Source organism: Amblyomma americanum, chromosome 5 (assembly GCF_052857255.1).
Source record: "Amblyomma americanum isolate KBUSLIRL-KWMA chromosome 5, ASM5285725v1, whole genome shotgun sequence".
Classification (NCBI taxonomy): Eukaryota; Metazoa; Arthropoda; class Arachnida; order Ixodida; family Ixodidae; genus Amblyomma; species Amblyomma americanum.
In genome coordinates, this window is record NC_135501.1 from 14048638 (window position 1) to 14064769 (window position 16132).

Here is a 16132-nt window from a genome sequence, read left to right on the forward strand (position 1 = left end):
ACTTCCACGGAAACATCAGAAACTTACGCACACAACCACTTTTCATAAAATATGCTATGCTTCGGGCCGACCAGGTATACTATTTCAAATTACTACAATGTATTCATAAACACAAACTTTATCCTACGTCCCCAGATAATTCATCTTGCTATTCAATCCGAAATGCTACACTTAGACTGCCAGCTATAAGAACAAACAACGGGCGACAAACGTTAAACTTGCAAACAATTTAGATGTTGAAGAGAACAGATATCAATGTTGATTTGAACAAAGGATTTGCTGTTTTCAAAAAAGAATGCAAGAATGTTTTCGTTTCTGGCAGTATTTTCTTTGCTTTGAGAAGACATTGTGTGATTTCGTGTGCGTGTATTTTCCTATCAAGAAGCAAATGTTCATTTTGTACAACATACTTTATTCACTGAAGTGCATTTGCATGTGATTTCGTTTGTTTACTTTTGTTTCCTACTGAGCAAATATCTGTTTGGCTCACAAGTGCAATGCCGCTTGCCGAATTACAGTAATTAAATTCTTGTGCTGAATTTGTATTGGGGGGAGGGTGAGGCCCTGTCAGGCGTTGTTACGCCTTTAGCTTCGCCCCCCCCCCCCTTAGACTTGTTCTAAGAAACAAATAAAGGAAAAAAAGTTACTTCGCGATCCGGCGGCTAACGCAGGTTGGCCGTTAACGTCAACGCTCTCCTGAGGGTAAGCGGCTGCAATTTTTTTTGCTTCAACCTGTGTAGTGTCAGCAGCAAGAAGCCGCCCAGTTCCGGTCAGGAAAAACGCAGAGCGCCTCCCCATCATTCCCGGGATTGTCAGCTTTGTTCCTTCAGCATTTCGCTATCGCTCGTGGTTCTGTCCCAGGCGCACGTACCCGGTGTGCTCCCTGTCCAAGTACAATCCAAGGCGTCACTGCCGACGTATAAGCGGTTTTTCTTTCGCCCGATGAGGCTACTGTTGGCTCCCACCACGAGAAACCCATTTTGTTGCCGATTTATTATTAATTGGTTGACGTTAATTATTGCGCCATTATTTCTTAAGGATGCGGGTTTACTCGATTCGATAGAGGGCAAGAGAAAGTTTCTGAATGAAAAGGCGCATTCTAGCCGGCATACATTCTGCTTTACGCGGGCTAGTCGAATGGGGGAATAGAGAGAAGACAGAGTGGTGCACAGATAAACAAATAAATAATTATTAAGAAGTGTGTCTGTATGTGTGGTAATCTTAATTATGAACTGTACGTATACAACTGGACATTGAGAATCATTTGAGATTTCCAGGCGCCACATTCCATCCAGAGCCTTCTGTAGCGTGACACATTCGAGAAGGAAGAGTGCGCAGGATTCTTCAGTTAACGAGGGAAGTTGGATTGACTGATATTTGCAGCATAGCACCTGAGTGAAGTCCTGTCTGCTTCTTCTGCCATTTGTCCGTGCATTTGTGCAGAAGGAAGAATCCGTTATTGCCGCGTTCGGATGCGAAGTCGACGCTGCTGTTATACGCACGCAGGTCCTGCTGTCGAAGGAAGCGGGGGGCCGGGCCGCGTCTACGATGCTTCGGGGCCACATCCTGCCCCAGTGGGAGACGGCGGCGGCGGCAAAGAGGGAGGCCGACAGCAGCAATCAGCCCGCGCGAGAGGCGCCCGCCGCCCACCAGATGGCGCTCACCGAGAACAACAACCGCAACAACAACAACCCTTCCAGGGAGCACCACCTGGCGCACTCCGCCAACAACGAGCTGGTAAGTACCCCGCGCCAGTGTGCACAGTGTGAGCCGACCAGAAATCGCTTAGAAACATAACAAGAAGGTCCTAGTCGCGATCGCAGCCTCAGTGGAGCAAAACTTGCAAACGAAACATGAAATGCGGCAACCTGACTATCGAATGTTGCAGACGCGCTGCGAATATAAAATTTCTTTCTTAATGCAGGAAACACGTTGTTCTAGCCGGTGAAGTGAGCCAAAATCATAGTGCCCGTAATTTTGGGACCATTGAGTAGTGATATACAATGAACGCGGTGAGTTCTAACGAGTTGATGTTCTGGAAGGCTTACAAAAAGCCCACTGGGGCGTCAGATTCGCTAAGGAAGTCTTAACAAGTACTGTCGCCACAGTTAAGTACATTGCTACGAGAAGAGCAAGCGCTCTGTTCATCTACCGCTAATGAAATGGAGCCGTAAATTCTCTACCCTCCAAAATTAGTTATCGTTCCCAAAAGTGCACTAAAAGATAGGTTTTCCTAGCCTTCAATTCACTTCTGAACCCACAAAGGGCTTTAAATTAGATTGCTAGACCTGCTGGTGACTTGCAGCCACCACACTTGCTGGGCTTGCAAGCCCGGGGCAGAAAAGCATTGTTGCGGTTTGCTTCCGGTCATTCTGGAATTGTAAAACGATCGGTAGAAACGTCTTGCCTGAACCTAGCGATAACCAAATCGTGCCCCCACTCGATATGGCACAGCAGTGATCAACAGGTCTCCCGATGGAGGGCGAGCGGCTATCCGGAGCAGTTACTTGGTGGCATTGCAAAATTCTCACTAAGAGAAGTTGCGGGGTCCCAAAAGACAGAAAACGAGCTACTAGGGACGCCCCGTTGTAACGCCGTATATTCATACATATCCCACAGAATTAAGAATGCAGCCAGCAAGTACGGAGTTAAGGTCGTCTTTTCAGCTCCCAATAACCTCACTGCAATGTTGCGAAAAGGTCAACGGAAAAGAAAACCACAACAAGAAACCTGGGTGCAGCATCAAACACGTAATCACCAATGTAGGGTGTGCCGTAGAACGCGTTCTGAGGCAAGTTGGTGCACAGCTTGAGTAGATGAAGCGCACAAAAACACAGCACACAGGTAAAGAATATCACGAGAATAACTCGTGTTATTCTTTACCTAACTCGTGTTATTCTTTACCTGTGTGCTGTGTTTATGTGCGCTTCATCTATTGAAGAGTTTGACGAAGACGTGATTTACAACGTTCCGCTTAGCTGTCAACGAAGCTACATAGAGCAAACGGGCAGGCGCCTCAACGAAAGGCTTAGAGCGAACGAAAGATCATGTGAATAACTGAAAAAAATCCGGGACTCTGGCGGCTTGTTGCGCACACTGTAAATACACACCAATGGTAAAAAAAAATCAAGTTAATAGGCCGCGCTAGAAACAGAACAGAACACGAAATTATCGAAGCTTTCGCTAGGCATGTTGCTCATGATAACCAATGCGTTAGCTCGCCGTCGGTCAGGTTATGGGAGCGGAATTAGACTAGGTTAAGAACGGTAATCTGAGGATGTCGTAAGCGCACGTGTAGATCGTTTTTGATTTTTTCGTTTTTTTCTTCCTTCTTGTCGCTCTTGTTAGCCCGCTGTGCTGTTCCCTCTTCTGCGCATGATATGACGTTGGCATGTGTATATACTCATGTTTCATCAGACGACAAACGTTTGTTAGGCGCGCTTCGTCCTATGGGTTCACCCCTTCCCATATTTTGCTAGCGCTCACCAATACCCTCAAGGATGTGTTTCCGACTAGTCCCAGTGGTAGCTCTTTTATTGCTATCCCTTAATAGTGTTTGTAGTGGTTGGGCGTAGATTAGATGCATGGAGTCATCGTTCCTGTTTATTGTGACAGGCGTCTTCTGGAGGATAAGTCAATACCTTTGCTTCGCCCCAGTCAATCTCGTGGCTAGTTTTCTTCGCATGATTGGCGATTGCGTTTGTTGTTATTTTTGTTACGTATGACATTTTGATCTTCTTTCAGGCGTTTCGTGAAGTCTTTTGTTGCGCCTATGTGCACCCTTCCAGTTTTTTAACCTTAACGCGTCAGCATCGACTGCCCGGCGCTGCTGTGCCGGAAGAAGAAGGAGAGGAGGAGGCGCGTGCGAGGCGAGGGCTTGCTCGTGCTGCTCGAGTAAGCTTCGTCTGCTAGCCTGTTGTGATTAGTGCGAAGCAACCCCTGCCCATCATCGGCTGTTAAGCATCGGAGCCCCAAGAAGCTGCGAGCAATTGTTTTTTCCGCTGCATATAGCGCTGGCGATTCTGAAAAGTGCATACATATGGGAACAGCCTAGCATGTCCTAGAAACCAGCTGAAATCGTTACTTATGGAAAGCTGCTCGAAAAGGACCCTCGATGTTGCCGCCATGCTACCCGCAAATGCAACCGGGGGCTAGAGACGCGTGGTAGGAACGCTACGCGTTTGCTTCAGTCCAGAGCCTCAAACACGCAGCAGATAGAACACGAAAGAAACGCTCTCACAACTCGACCATAAAACATGCTTCGCAGAGGTTGCTTCCCCAGAAGCACAATAGCGAAGCAGAGGACGCTAGCTGCATGCTCGTTCCTCTCCCGATTTCCGCTCTCCTTGGCCTTGGCACCGCTGCACCGGGCAGTCGACGCTCGCGCGTTTAGGTTAAAAAAAGTGGCTGCGGCTTAACTGTTGCTAAGCCTGGATATACAAGTGGAAGGTTTAATTATGATGTGGTCAAGCTTGGTGAATCATGATTGCAGGAGTATTGTCGACAGGGGGAGAGTCGTTATGCTGCGGTATCAATTTTTATTTTTGCTCCTTTATTGCTACTAAGACTGCCCGATGGTCGGCGAAGTAGTGTTGTCGGCTGGATGATCAGATTCTGCCTGGTTCCGATAGTACTGCGCGCGTGCACTAGACGCAGGCACCTCGGGGTTCTCCCCCATGGCGTCTGTATTCGCACGTCCCGGCGGACCAGCGCCCTCTTCCTTTGGCATTCCGGACCCACTCCGGTGAAGCAGCTCGCGGGGTAATATCCGCGGGGCGGTCAGGCGTCGCTTTCCGACGACGGCTCGGAGCCTCCCGCGCAACGCTCAGAGAACACGCCCCGGCCCAGCTCTCATGCATGGACAAGTTCCCACTGACTAGACCAGCGCGGCGCAGCTCCGGTCAAATCAGGGTCCAACTGCAGCCCACGGCGAAATTCGCACCACTAGGACATTTAAGCTTTCGGTATAAAATTGCAGGGGTATACAATGACGAACAGCCGGCGCAGGCAATTTTGTAAACGACGCCAGGAAACTTGCCACCAGGGAGCTGCTCTTTCACGTTGACAAGCTCAGTAGGTATCTTGTGCGTTGAGACATGCGCAGTATTGACGACGTACTTGCGAAAAATACGCAAAATACGCGCGAGCCCATCGCTTACTCCTGGAACATACGGGGCAAGGGCGTGTTTCGTTTTCATTGTGTCTTCCGCTTTCTCTGGAAGCAAGCTCCTTCGGGGGAGCCAATCGTCTTTTCGCGTTCCGGATGAGCGAAAGTTGATAGCCGTTTCTTCGCAAGTCGTTTTCCTGTTTCTTTTCGCGGCTTAGAACGACGTGTTCACAGCATACTTCCCTGTCACTGTTTATTAGAGATGCCACCACTGACAGCTTTTGATTGAAAGGATGCACTGAATTAAAATCTAGGTACCTTCCAGAGTGCGTTGGTTGCTGGTGGAGGCGAAAAGTGAGACCAGTTGGAGTACGGGTTGCCAAGGCGGCGAGGAAAGAAACGCAGCCATCGGTCACTTTCTGAACAGTAAAACTGATTGAGGGCTCAATAACGTTGAGGTGATCGAGAAAAGGACGTATCTGCTTTCGTTCTATGACGCACAAACAGTCGTCCTCGTACCTCAGAAATATTTTTGGTCGCGGTTAGAACATGGCCAAAGCTTTGCTTTCGATGGCTTCCATTGCGATGTTAGCCGTTGTTACCAAGATGGCTGCCCCTACTGCTGTGCCAATATTCTTGCGCCAGAATGCAAAATCTGTGTTGGCGAGACAAAAACGCAAAAGTTGGCGAAGTTCCTTTGCGTCGAAGGGTGTACGATCTTGACTCCAGTGATAATTTTGAGGCTTAGCATGCATGCTTTACAGAAAAAGGTTTGTAGCGCCAAAACATACAACACAGCAAGTGAGACGGGACAGGCGCAACTTTCAGCTGTTTATCCACCGCGAATGCGAATGAATATAAGGACCACAATCAAGATCGGTAGCAAGAACCACACATGCGCGCGAAGGTTTTACAAAAATAAAGTGGATAAAGGTAGGTGAGGTACACAGGTATTTCACCCCCGTGTATCTAAAAAAGCAGTGTCATTCTTATAAATGGTGATAGATGGGGCACTAACATAATAACTACAGTTGCTTTTAATATAGAAGGCCTCCAACAGTTCACGGGCTGTCTGGTCCTACAGAAGAACCTTTTTCTGGAAACATGCACTAACTAGCCCCCCAACAAGTATTACTCAGTTGCATGCTTTAGCTGCGAGATCAACTGGTACGCTTGCAAATAGCGAGCAGACATCGAAAGAAAGATTTGATTTGATTTAGTGGGTTTGACGACCCAAAGAGACTCAGGCTATGAAGGACGCCGTAGTGAAGGGCTCCGGAAATTTCGACCACCTGGGGTTCTTTAACGTTCATTGACATCGCACAGTACACGGGCCTCTAGAATTTCGCCTCCATCGGAATTCGACCACCTCGGCCGAGATCGAACCAGTGTCTTTAGGGTCAGCAGGTGAGAGTCATAACCACTGAGCCACTGCGGCGGCTTCGAAAGAAAGAATCTTGTCCGTGTCTTCTTGAGCGACTGCTTTAACCTTGTTGATGAAATCGGATGAGTATTGCCAACCATCTGAGCCAGATACTGTGACAGCGAGTACAAAGGAGACTTTCTAAACTAAACTACTTGGCACCAAGGAGTCCCTGGTTTCTGCAGTTTTGCCAATCCGTATATGGCGACCGCTGAACAGTTCGCACACAGCAGCTGGTAATGAAGCCGTTCCATGGACGCGCGAAGGCCCTTGAAGGTTTCTGCGAGACTTTTTTTCAAGAGACGTCTGTACCTCAGGCGCAGGGTCTTTCGGTAGCCTGCAGTAAGTGGTCTCGTCTTGTAGCATGGCCTCCAAATTTTCTTTGTATGAAGACCGGTCAAGGATAACGGAGCCATCCTTATTTTCCGGCAGGATGGCTATACCTTGTCAGTCTGCAGGCTCCGGATCGCCGAGCTTTCATCTTGACCAAGAGGGCGATTTGATGGAGTCTTATTCATGCGGGACACCACCGCTATCGTCTTGGTTCGAACTTCCTCCTGAAAGTCTCGTTCCAGCAGTCGCACTGTGCCTTGTATGAAGCATGCAACCTTGAGCGGGTCCGGCGCCTTCCCTTGGTTGAAATTCAATCCTGGGCTGAGTACCTTGGCTTCGGATGGCTTCAGCTTGCAGGACGAAATGTTCCGTGTCACGAAGATTGGCGTGGAATTGACGGCTGTTTCCTTTTCAGACAGTAATGCCTGGAGTTTTTGATCTTGGTATTTCAAGCGGCTCTCCTCTCTTCTGCGCATTTCTTGCTTTGAAACCAACTGAACACTGGCGAGGATGTCGGAAACGATGAATTGCAATTGTCGTTTAGCAAAAATCAGGTTAGTTTCTAGGGGCTTCTTTGTGCACTTGAACTGGTAAATCAGTACCTGAAGGCGATGACGTTCAGAGTTGGCAACTGTCTGGGTACCAAATCGTGTTTTCACCGGTCTCTTCAAATGCAAGGATCGGAGAAATGCAGTCGAGTTTAAAAAGCAAGTGCATGCAGTAAGCAGCGAGTCCTCCTTAGGTGCATAAAAAACGACGTATTCCGGTGACAGTCGGCTGTCCATACTGATGGCGTAAATTGATGTAGTCGATGGTTTGACGGCGTACCATCTCGTTAAGAATCATGGCTGAGGAATTTCACTGGTCACTGATCGTGGTCAAAAACAGATGATTCAGGAGGACTACGGCACTTTTCTTGACAATGAGGCAATCGGCTGGACACTTCCGGTTTTTCTAGCACTTAGGAGTACAGGAGTGTTTTTAGTGATCTGACAAAGATAGGAGGCACGGTGCCATCATTCTTGTTTAGTGTTAGGCATTGTCTGGATGATGACTGGCTCGAGGATTTGGTGGGCTGAAGCATTATTTTCCATTGTCGCTATCTTTGCTTCATCCGTTCTTCGACGCCGTGGTAACACGTACAGGTGCACCAAAAGGAAAACGGAGCACGCAAGTGGTGGCCGAACTGGCCAAAACTAAAGTCACTGGAACGGGAACCCAGTGACTTTAGTCAAAACTGCATGCCAGCGCACTCTATGAGCATATGCGCAGGAAAGAGAGAGGATGCGCTGGCGCATCAGGCTGACACATCTCGATGATCTGATGCTCGCTTTAGCGCCGGCTCCAGCGAAGCCACGCTGCTACCATCACTGCTCGCCAGCGGCGCTTTCAGTGATACATGCAAGAGTTTATTGTTTGCTCGCATTGCGCATCATCGCGAAGCGTTTATACTCCATAGCGCGTCAAATTCACCGCCAAGTGAAGTGCGAACCACTGCGGTCACGCAGAATTAAAATGATGCCACTGCTGACGAAGCGGGCAGTGCACGCCGCTGAGGACCGACTTTTTGCATTATGGGAGCAATTAAACCCTTGCACGAAGCACTGAAAGCGCCCCTGGCAGTGGTGGTAGAAGTGCGGCTTCGCTCGAGCCGGCGATAAGGCGAGCATCAGGTGATCGAGATTTGTCAGCCTGATGCGCCAACGCATCCTCCCTCTTTCCTGCGCATCTGCTCATAGAGCTCGCTGGCATGCAGTTATGGCCAGTTCGGCCACCGCTCGCGTGCTCGGTTTTACTTTTGGTTAACGTTTTTAGATACGGACACTTGGAAAACTTGCTCCGGGGATGCTGCCTCAGTCCGTTGCCGCTTTAATCTCAAAGTGACGTGAACGCCATCTATAGGGTTTTGCCAGTACCACGTTCTTTGTACCATGGCATTTGAGATCACCCGCACGTGCTCGGGCGGGCAATCCAGGAGGCCATGTTCGTACCATGTTCGTTTGTTGCGCTTGGTCACCTGACCAGTTTGCTGCATAACTGGTCCACCCTAGCTCGCGCTTCGCATTGTCTGCGCCGGGTGCGGCTGCTTCCAGCCGCGCGTCGCTCTTGATGTTTACTCCTTGCATTTCGTCTACGTATAGATAAGTTCGCGTGCGCTCTACACCTGGGGTACGAGAGGGCAGGATGCTCGGGGTTGAGGTTTCAGCGCCCGAAACTAAAAGCCCTTCAAGAGGGGATTCAGCCGTGCCAGTTGGTTCATGACAGAAAGAATTCAAAGCGCTACAGACGGGACAAGGTGAAAAAGGAGACACAACACACCAGCGCTACTAACAACTGAAAGAAATTTATTGTTACAAGAGCAATATATACCCTTTGGCACGCTCACTGCGTAAAAACATGAAAAATAGAAGGTAAAAGAGTATCAAGATTCTGTGCATGATCAGTCATCGAGGAATCTAACCTCTTTTATTTTTAGCGTTAAGGAGGGCGCGCTAACGCAGGTTATCCCTCTGCAATGAATAAGATAAGCTTCATACATTTCGCGCACACGCTGATGCTGGTATTTTCTCAGAACCGTGCTTTTGTCAATGTTAGCCGTGCACTTGCATATTGTCACGTGGTCAGGTAAGTTTTTCCTGGCGCCATCGTTTAAGTCTTTGCTATGCTCCCGTAGCCTATCGTTTAGGCAGCGTCCTGTCTGCCCAATGTACGATGACCCGCATGATAGTGGTATCTCATGCACGACTTCTTTTTTGCAGTCAGCGAACTTCCTTTCATGTTTCTTTTCGCATAGTTTTGACACTGGGCGATCCTTGTTTACCAAGTTGCAAAGCTTTTCCAACTTGTGGGGGCAGAAAAGACGAGCATGGTGGTTTGCCATACGGTCTTTGTGTGGAGTTTTAGCTACGTCTCAAAACTTGTTTAGAGCTCAAGTAGTTTTCTATATACTCCGAAAACCCCAACGTAAACAAAGAAGCACTGCTGCGATTGGAGGAAAGAAATGTTTGCACAAAAAAATAATTGCGGCACTATCCATGGCACTTCTATGGCTTCATAAATCGGAGCAGTGTAATTTGCCGCCTGTAATTTCAAAAACTTTAAGCAGTTCTTAGCCTGGTACGGTAAAGGCATGCACAGAACTCAGTCGGAGCTTTTTGTAGCTGCTCCTGTTGCTGATATTTCTTCTTTTCCGCAACACGAGAGACAGCAGACTGGCCGTTGTGTCTCCTGATTGCGCCTTTTCGCTGTGCAGAAATATTCTCCCACCTGGCAAACCTAGCGCAGCTGAGGGAGCAGACCAGCGTGCTTTTAAGTGTATACCTGTTTGAGAGGCCTACTGGACAAAGAAATGTGTCGTGCATGACACATGACGTGTCACGGCACCTGTCAGGCGGCTAAACCTAGTGGGGCGACACTGACCAAAGCTAAATTTCGTGGAAACTGCTCTCGTTCTAAAATAATGATCCCCACTGCCTTAGCCGCGCACTTTGCTTTGACAGTGCACAGAGTTTAGTAATAAGAGAGCATGGAATTGGGCGAGTTGTTTCATACCGCCATATAACAACGCGTGAAAATGTTACATAGACAGGGCTGCAATAAGAGCGCTCGCGTTGTCTCCTTTCCATCGTCAAGTATTCACGTGTTCAAGTTTCACGCAGCGTTTATGTTATTTCACACATGCTGAGCAGACCAAATATTTTGTATGTGTGCCGCGTGCCATGTGTAAAAGCTGTATTGGTCTCTGTTCTCGCAGAAGCCGGCAAAAGACAAGAAGGCGGATCTGTCGTGCGGTGCCGAGAATGGCCACGGCAACGGGCTCGACGAAAGACCTCAGCCCGCGCCTCGCATCATAGTCGACACCGGCACGGCCTCGGCAAGGGACACTCCATCCCGCGAAGAGCGCTCCCCGAAGCGCCACGAGAGACCTCAGCTGCCACGCCTTCACATCGGCGCCTACAACTTTCCAGAAAGAACGGCGGCCGAGGTCGAAGACGCCGCACAGCCGGAGACTGCCGACCTGTCCAAGGGACCTTCGCCGTTGGACGAAGTGCTCCAGCTAGCAGCGGCCGCTGGGGACGCGGTCGGCTCGAAGCGGCAGACCCCGCCTCCAGGACCAGTCAGCACGCCTCCGACGGACCCGAAGGCCACCAACTTGGAACAGCGCCAGCAGCCCCGAAGGCTGCACCGCAGGCCTTGCCACAGGGACGTGTCCCTGACGCAGTTCGCGGTGGCCGACGACGACAACATATCCGCGATGCAGCAGGTCACCAAGGGAGGCGCGGCGGCCATGACGCTCGCTTCCAAGTGGCAGGCGTCCTTCGACGACAGCGAGGAGACGGACCACGACGAGATGGACGAGAACGCGCCGCTGGCCTCGCCGGACCACCGCGTGGTCAAGAGGGACTCGTCTGGGTACGGCCTGGACAAGCTGGCGGCGAGAGCATCCGGCAAGAATTCAAACTCCGGCGACGAAGAGAGGAGAAAAAGGCTGGAGGAAGGGCGCATGGTAATACAGGAGGAAGTAGACACCAAGCAGCCGGTGCGCCGCGCAATTTCGCAATCGGCTGACTACCACATCACCCTGGCGGGCTTCCCGCTACAGGGCCCAGCGCCACCCAGTCTGCCGCGTGTGTGGAGCTGCCCGTCAATGGGGCAGCACATCCGGTCCCACCTGCAGCCACCACTGAGACAGCAGGCTTCGTTCGATGATAACGTCTACGAGGTCGATGTGGCTCGAAACGTGGCTGCAAGATGTAACGAAGAAGCCGAAGAGCGGAGGGCGTCGCTGCCTTCTATCCACCTGCGGACGACCGAAGAAGATACGCCAAAGAAGGAGGCTAGAACCCTCGAAGTGCGAAACCGGGAAGAGTCAGTCACGGAGAGTCGGTCCGTGCAGCGGTCGGCGAGCGCTACGGGTGTCCCAGCGCCGAAGAGCATCCTCAAGAAGCCCAGCATGGAGCGATCGCCGTCTCTGGGCAGCCGCCGAGACGACTTTTCGACTCCGGGCCAACCTCAGGCACCGCCGGATCAAGCGCGCATCTGGATCGGCTCGGGGAACCGTGTGCTGACTCGGATGCACTCAGACGAACCTTCCATTTACTTTGACGCACCAGCCGCGCCTCCACCGCCTACGTCCCGGGAAGACCGATGGTCGCTGGGCAACATCGAAGAGTCCGGTCTGTGGCGGGCGTACGCTAGGCGATCGGGCACCGACGCCGACGACGAGAACTCCAAGGACGAGTACGAGACGCCTCCCCGCGACGACCAGCACGTGTCGGTGATCAGCCTCTGCGAGCTGCCCGAGGCATTCCGGCTAATGGGCCTTCACGACGCTTTCCCAAGGCGAGAGTCTGCGCCCGACGAGCGGCAACGCAGGCCCGGATCTGTAAGTGCGTTAGAAGGGAGTTGATAGAGACAAAATAACCTTCGCATTATGGCGTTGGCCTTATTAGGTGTTGGCGAAAGCACGGAGAACACGGGTACATACTTTTTTTTCACACATGCTGAAAAACACAAATGCGACGAGGGCACCGGGAGAGAATGACGAAGGTGCTGCGCAGGCCTCCCATAATTGCAATCGAGGATTGATGGAACTGAAATGTCTATGCATAGAGGAACGCAGGAAAAATATAAAGTAATAAAAAGAAAATAGAATGTACACCTTGTACACCACAAAAGTATACACACAACAACTAATTCACTCTATGTAAAGGTATGCACACTGAACTCGTTTTTATGCTTGTGAAAGAGAAAATGTAAATATCAGTTTCCAAGGCGAAAGTTAATTGGTTATGGAATATTAGACAACGAAGCACTTGAGGTTGTAAATGCACTGCAATGAACAAAATTGGTAGATAGTGTAGATTTAATAAAGCATTCGCAAAGGTAGTGAATTGTGCACAGTTTTTTACTGTCCGTCAAAATACTCGGTACACAAAAAACTAGCAAAGTACAGTAGACTAGAGAAACAAAATTTTCAGTTCATTTGAGTTCAGACTAAGGGTATGAATGTTACCATATAGGTATGTGTTACGTACATAAGGAATTTGATATTTTAATGTCTGGAAGCCATAATTACACTGACGAATGATATAAATATAACTTAGGCGCGAATAAGCGCGGCTGGGTAGCAATTTTCAAGCTCCGCATTAAGTGCTGTTGGTTCGACCTGTTGATGCTGCAAATATGCCGAGCTCTCGAACAATTTTAGTGCATGCAGGCTTACAGTTTACGGGTGCTTAACCGTAATAGAATTCGCAGCCGACGGAAGGTATATCTAGTGCGAGGGAGATCCAGAAATACAATGCTTTGCGGTGCTTACTGAAGGTGACCGTCGGTAAACCGACATTCAACGTTTTTTCCTAAACTAGCGCCTCCACCTGTACTCGGAAAAGTCATTTTATTATCGGTCGCTACATCACTCAGAGTAACACCAATGAAAGCTGATTGAAGACAGCCTGGCGGATTCGCCACTGTGTCAAGTATCTTTGTGCTCGGTGAAACCGCTATAATAACACCATCTGCTGGGCTAGTTGGTTGCAATCAACATGTATCATCAGCAGCTGAAGGAAGAAGAAGGGGAAGATAGCACAGCGCTTGCTGATACATATGAGCCGCTATAAGTGGAGTATATTTTGTTAAGGAAGAATATTACTAGTTAACATTAACGAGAAATTACTAGTTAGGATCAACCTGATTCCATCGGTGCAGTTTTAGAGGAAAGCTATACAGTTTCCTTAGAACAGGATTTGTGTAGCTGTCCCTAGTAACCTTACTGCTGAGCTAAAGTGGATGGTACAGAAAAATTACTCCTCTATAGAAATTTGCTGCACTTTTTTTCGATTCCTTTAAATATTTTGAAATATATTTTAAAATGCGTTTATATTCGTTTCAAAGTAGTTTTAAATACTGCATTTAAGGCTCTGACTGTTGTAATAAATAAAAAAATGACCTTGACAATCATATCTGTTTCACTGTCAGCAAAGGGCCGCAATATGCTGCTTTAATTTATCCACATCGTCATTTATTGGCGCCAAGAGCAGTGCTAGCAGTATGTCATCATCTATTTAGTTCTCATCTCAAGTACAGTAACTTAGTAAGCGGCAAAACGTTAAAAGACGTTTCGGTGTCAGAACACCCCTCCGAAATGCATCCTTAAATAATCATAAACAACCGGGAAATTAAGAAGTATTTTTTTTAAATTTTCCCGCACAAAACTCTCCTTCCGCTTTTATCTCCCAATTCCCTTCCACGCGCAGAGTAGCATGCAAGCGTTTAAACGCCGGCTAAATTCTTTGTTTTTGGATTAAAGAGCTTCTCCCTCTCTCTTTAAAGCGCCTCTGCGGCAGGGCGCTGGTTCACATGCAGGGTGTAGAAGTTTTGAAAATGCCATTAGTCCGCAGTTGTTGACTTCGTTGTAGAACAGGAGCTTATGTGTTGCTGTATATTATGTGGAAATATTGTAAATAGCCGTGATTTTTGCACGCGTGTATTTTTGTTAAAAAATAAATGTTTTATACGAATCAAGTCCTCGGAGTCATCTGCCCACTTGTACTTTTATGTAGTTATTACACTGAAAGAGAAATGAGTAAGATAGTGTTTGGGCGCAGGCTCTTTTCCGTTTATTTTCTGCCGGCAGCCTATAACACCACCTCAAAAAAATATTTCTGGCTACGCCACCAGTGGCGAGGTACTGGAAGTGGTAAGGTAAAACGTCTACTTGGGACAGGTAGAGACCGCAGATAACGTAAAGGAACGTAAAGGGTTTAGGTTAAGGACAACACAGCGAGCTATGGAAAGAATAATAGGTGTAACGTTAGACCAGAAGCGGGCAGTGTGTGTTAAGGATTAAAAGGGGGTCAACGACATCCTAGTACACATCAAGAGGAAGGAATGTGTTTGGCCAGCGCAGGTAAAGCGAAGGCACTGTAGCCGATGGTCATTAAGGGAGCGGACTGGATTCCATGAAAAGGCAAGCGCACCTGGGGGCGGCAGAAAGTTAGGCGGATGAGATTAAGAAGTTTGCAGAGACAATGTAACTGCAGCGGGCACTGCAGCGGGTGTAGTGAGGTTGATGATGACTGTAATTTGTAAGTCTGGCCCACTGTTCTGCTGTTAAAATGAGCGGCTGGGTGTCTCTGGCCGAGTCAAGCTGCCCAAGCGGTCGCCCTTACTATGAGCACCCTGCCACCACGTACATCGGGGCGTACTTTGGCTTAAGCTAGTAGCGTTCGCGCGTTGAGTTGTTGATCAACCTTGAAGCTATTGTACAGACTTCCTAAGGGGGCCAGAGTGCCGCCTGTTTTCTACTTGCCGCTCTCGGTCACCGGTTCGAAGCAAGTTTGCTTTGCAAAAAAGCCAAAACTTTTCCACGAATTGGCACTCGAGTGCTTCCTCGGGCTTATTGCTTCGTCTACTCTTTTTGCGCTTTGTGGGTGCTGTATTTCATACCGTGTGCACATATGATTAAAACTTGTTTAATGTATACAGGACATGAAATCTTATGGCATGTTACGTCTTATTTCGATAAAGCTGTGATTGTGATTTCTTGCCTTTACATGAGATGGCATCACCCAACCAAAGTGCGGGAGTTGCGGTTGTGAAAAAGCTGTCAGATCCGCTATAAGAGTATTTTTTTGCCTATAAGCGACTTAGACTGCTAAATATAAGCGGACTGTGCGAGAAACCGCTCCAACCTGTGTACCAAGAACGGCTCCTGCATCGAACAAGAGCGTCTTACCCTGGTAACTTTGGGCAGAAATATGGCGCACCACCGCATCACTTAATATACAGTCGCTCTGATCACACTCTCATTAACGCAACTTCGCCCTGGCGTCTGCTATAGCTTTCAAGGATAGCCTATTTATAAAGCCTCTACCTGGGCGCATTCATATTACTGTAAGAGAACGCAGGAAGGCTTCTCAAATATTTAGCAGTCGAAGGAATATTTGCTGTGGTCTGGGCATGAATAATGCGTTTCTAGTCGCTCTACCTAGTAAGCTGCATGGCTCCTTACAGGTACCACAGCGAGGTGCCTGTATTACAGTCATGTAATGAGAGTCCAAGTGCTTACTGGAAGTCATAACCACCGAGCTGAAACTAATGCAGTTCCGGCCTGTTTCTTGGCTCTCCTATAGGCGTTGATATTACGTTTAGCGCGGCTGTCGTGAATTCGGCATCTTCATTGCTTGGTGACGGCGACATACGTATTGATGACATTGTTTTCCAGATTGTCCTGATGATTATGGTTTCAATCTCTGCAGCCGTGA

At 48.7% G+C, this 16132-nt stretch overlaps 1 protein-coding gene across 4 annotated transcripts in view; it reads left to right on the top strand.

The window, feature by feature from the left end:
- The window catches only part of Asator (tau-tubulin kinase asator), a 234409-nt gene that overhangs the window by 201818 nt on the left and 16459 nt on the right, over window positions 1-16132 (top strand). For all 4 annotated transcript variants that reach the window (XM_077664608.1, XM_077664607.1, XM_077664610.1 and 1 more), the window contains exons 9-10: window positions 1507-1737; window positions 10618-12249. In XM_077664608.1, coding sequence (XP_077520734.1) covers window positions 1507-1737; window positions 10618-12249 — 1863 coding nt within the window. The remainder of the gene's footprint in view (window positions 1-1506; window positions 1738-10617; window positions 12250-16132) is intronic.